The 1,657-nt window shown below is 56.7% G+C and overlaps 1 protein-coding gene across 1 annotated transcript; it reads right to left on the reverse strand.

Annotated features, from left to right (window-relative positions):
- BROUX77_006125 (uncharacterized protein) lies at positions 1 to 1,657 on the reverse strand (the record flags this gene model as incomplete). The annotated part of the gene is made up of 1 exon (XM_073751075.1): positions 1 to 1,657. A coding segment is annotated over one exon (1,657 nt), but the record flags the coding sequence as incomplete, so codon positions are not given.

Below are 1,657 nucleotides of genomic sequence, written 5' to 3' on the forward strand. Positions count from 1 at the left end.
TCAACATGGATCAGCCCAAAGATGATCCAACGTCGGGTCCACGACCCGTAACAGTCTGTTGTCGAAATGGAAACCTAGCCACTTGACCATCTTTTGGGGACGCACAGTGACATCACCTACTCGGACAGTTTGGGAGGCCCACTTTGCAGCATCGGTGTAGTGGATGAGCTCAGTTTTGCTCTCTTCAAACTCAATGCCGTAGTCACGAGCCTTGGCCCGCAGCTCCGTCACGAGTTCTTCGAGAAGCGCCGCTGAACGCCTCGGGCTTTTGGACGCCACGGTTACGCTGAAGTCGTCTATATACGACAGCTGAAGTTGTGGTGTGTCGCCGGCCACCCGAGCCACTATATGCCGAGCATACAACAGGAAGAGTAGAGGACTGATGGGGGAACCTTGGGGGATGCCGATGTTAACCGGGGTCATCGGGAACGGCTGACCCTCGATGTGCAGGCCGACAGTACGGTCCTGGAGGAACGAAGCAACCCATTTTCGGAACACCAGGGGAAGACCGAGCTCACGTAAGCTGCGCATCAAGCAGGGCTTTGACACGTGGTCGAAAGCGCCCTTGACGTCAAGGAAGAGAGTGCTTGGAACGAGCTTCATCTCCTTGACCTTCTGCAGGTGGCTGACGTATACGAGAGCGGCGTCCATGGCTGAACGCTGTTTGCGGCCTCCCAGTTGAGTGTCGTCTAGAAGCGAGCTGTCATGGCAATTAGCGAGGTACCCTAAGCGGGTCGCAAAGACTTTCTCGAGCACTTTGCCTAGACAGTTGAGCAGTGAGATGATGCGGTAGGACTTTACGACTGAATAATCAGCCTTTCCGTCTTTCGCGAGCACAATCCCAGTAGCTTGCTTCCAGAGTGTGGGGTGTATTCCGAGGCGAGACAGGGCTTTGTAGACGGAGAGAAAGGGCGCGGGATGGGCCTCAAAGGCGATCTGGATGATCTTGGCGTTCATGCCGTCGGGCCCGGGGGCCTTCTTGGCGTTGGCGGACATGATTGCCTCCTTGATCTCGTGGTCTGTAAGGTCAGGCCAGGGGTATATGCTTCGGTCGGTGTCGTTCGGGGGGGTGTCGTGATGGGGGTCGTGATGGGGGTCGTGTGTATCGGCAACGTCAGGTCGGGGGTCGACACCTGCGCTAGACGTAGCACCCAGTAGCGTCAGGAAAGCCTTTTCCTTCTCCTCGGGGGTATTGGCTAACCCGTCTGGCCCCTGGATGGGGGGGAAGTAACTCGCCGTGGCTGGCTTGGTGTATTTCCAGGCTGTGTAGACCTTTTCGTTGTCAGCGTCAGAAAGAAAGGTAGTCCAGTGAGTAGACTTAGCATCTTCGACAGCATGGGTGTACTTGTTGCGAATCGAATGAAACTCAACCAGCGACAGCCTGCCTCGTCTGTATCTTCTCTCTGCGCGCGATGCGGCCTGACGTTGTGATTGTAGCTCGGGCGTCCACCATGGCTTTGCGCGGGCACTGTGCCTCTTCACTGACATGCACCTCTGACAAGCAGATTGCAGGGCCTCGGAAAGCAGTCGCGCCATTGCGTCACCGTCTGCAGAAATCTCTGCCAGGGACAGCTGAAGCTCAAGGTCAGCCTGGCCAGCCAGCCATTCCTTGCGAAACAGCGACCAGTCGGCCGTCTTGGTGTTGAACGCCGGGTTA

Source organism: Berkeleyomyces rouxiae, assembly GCF_048999995.1.
Source record: "Berkeleyomyces rouxiae strain 22BRR77 chromosome Unknown BrBRR77_ptg000007l, whole genome shotgun sequence".
NCBI lineage: Eukaryota > Fungi > Ascomycota > Sordariomycetes > Microascales > Ceratocystidaceae > Berkeleyomyces > Berkeleyomyces rouxiae.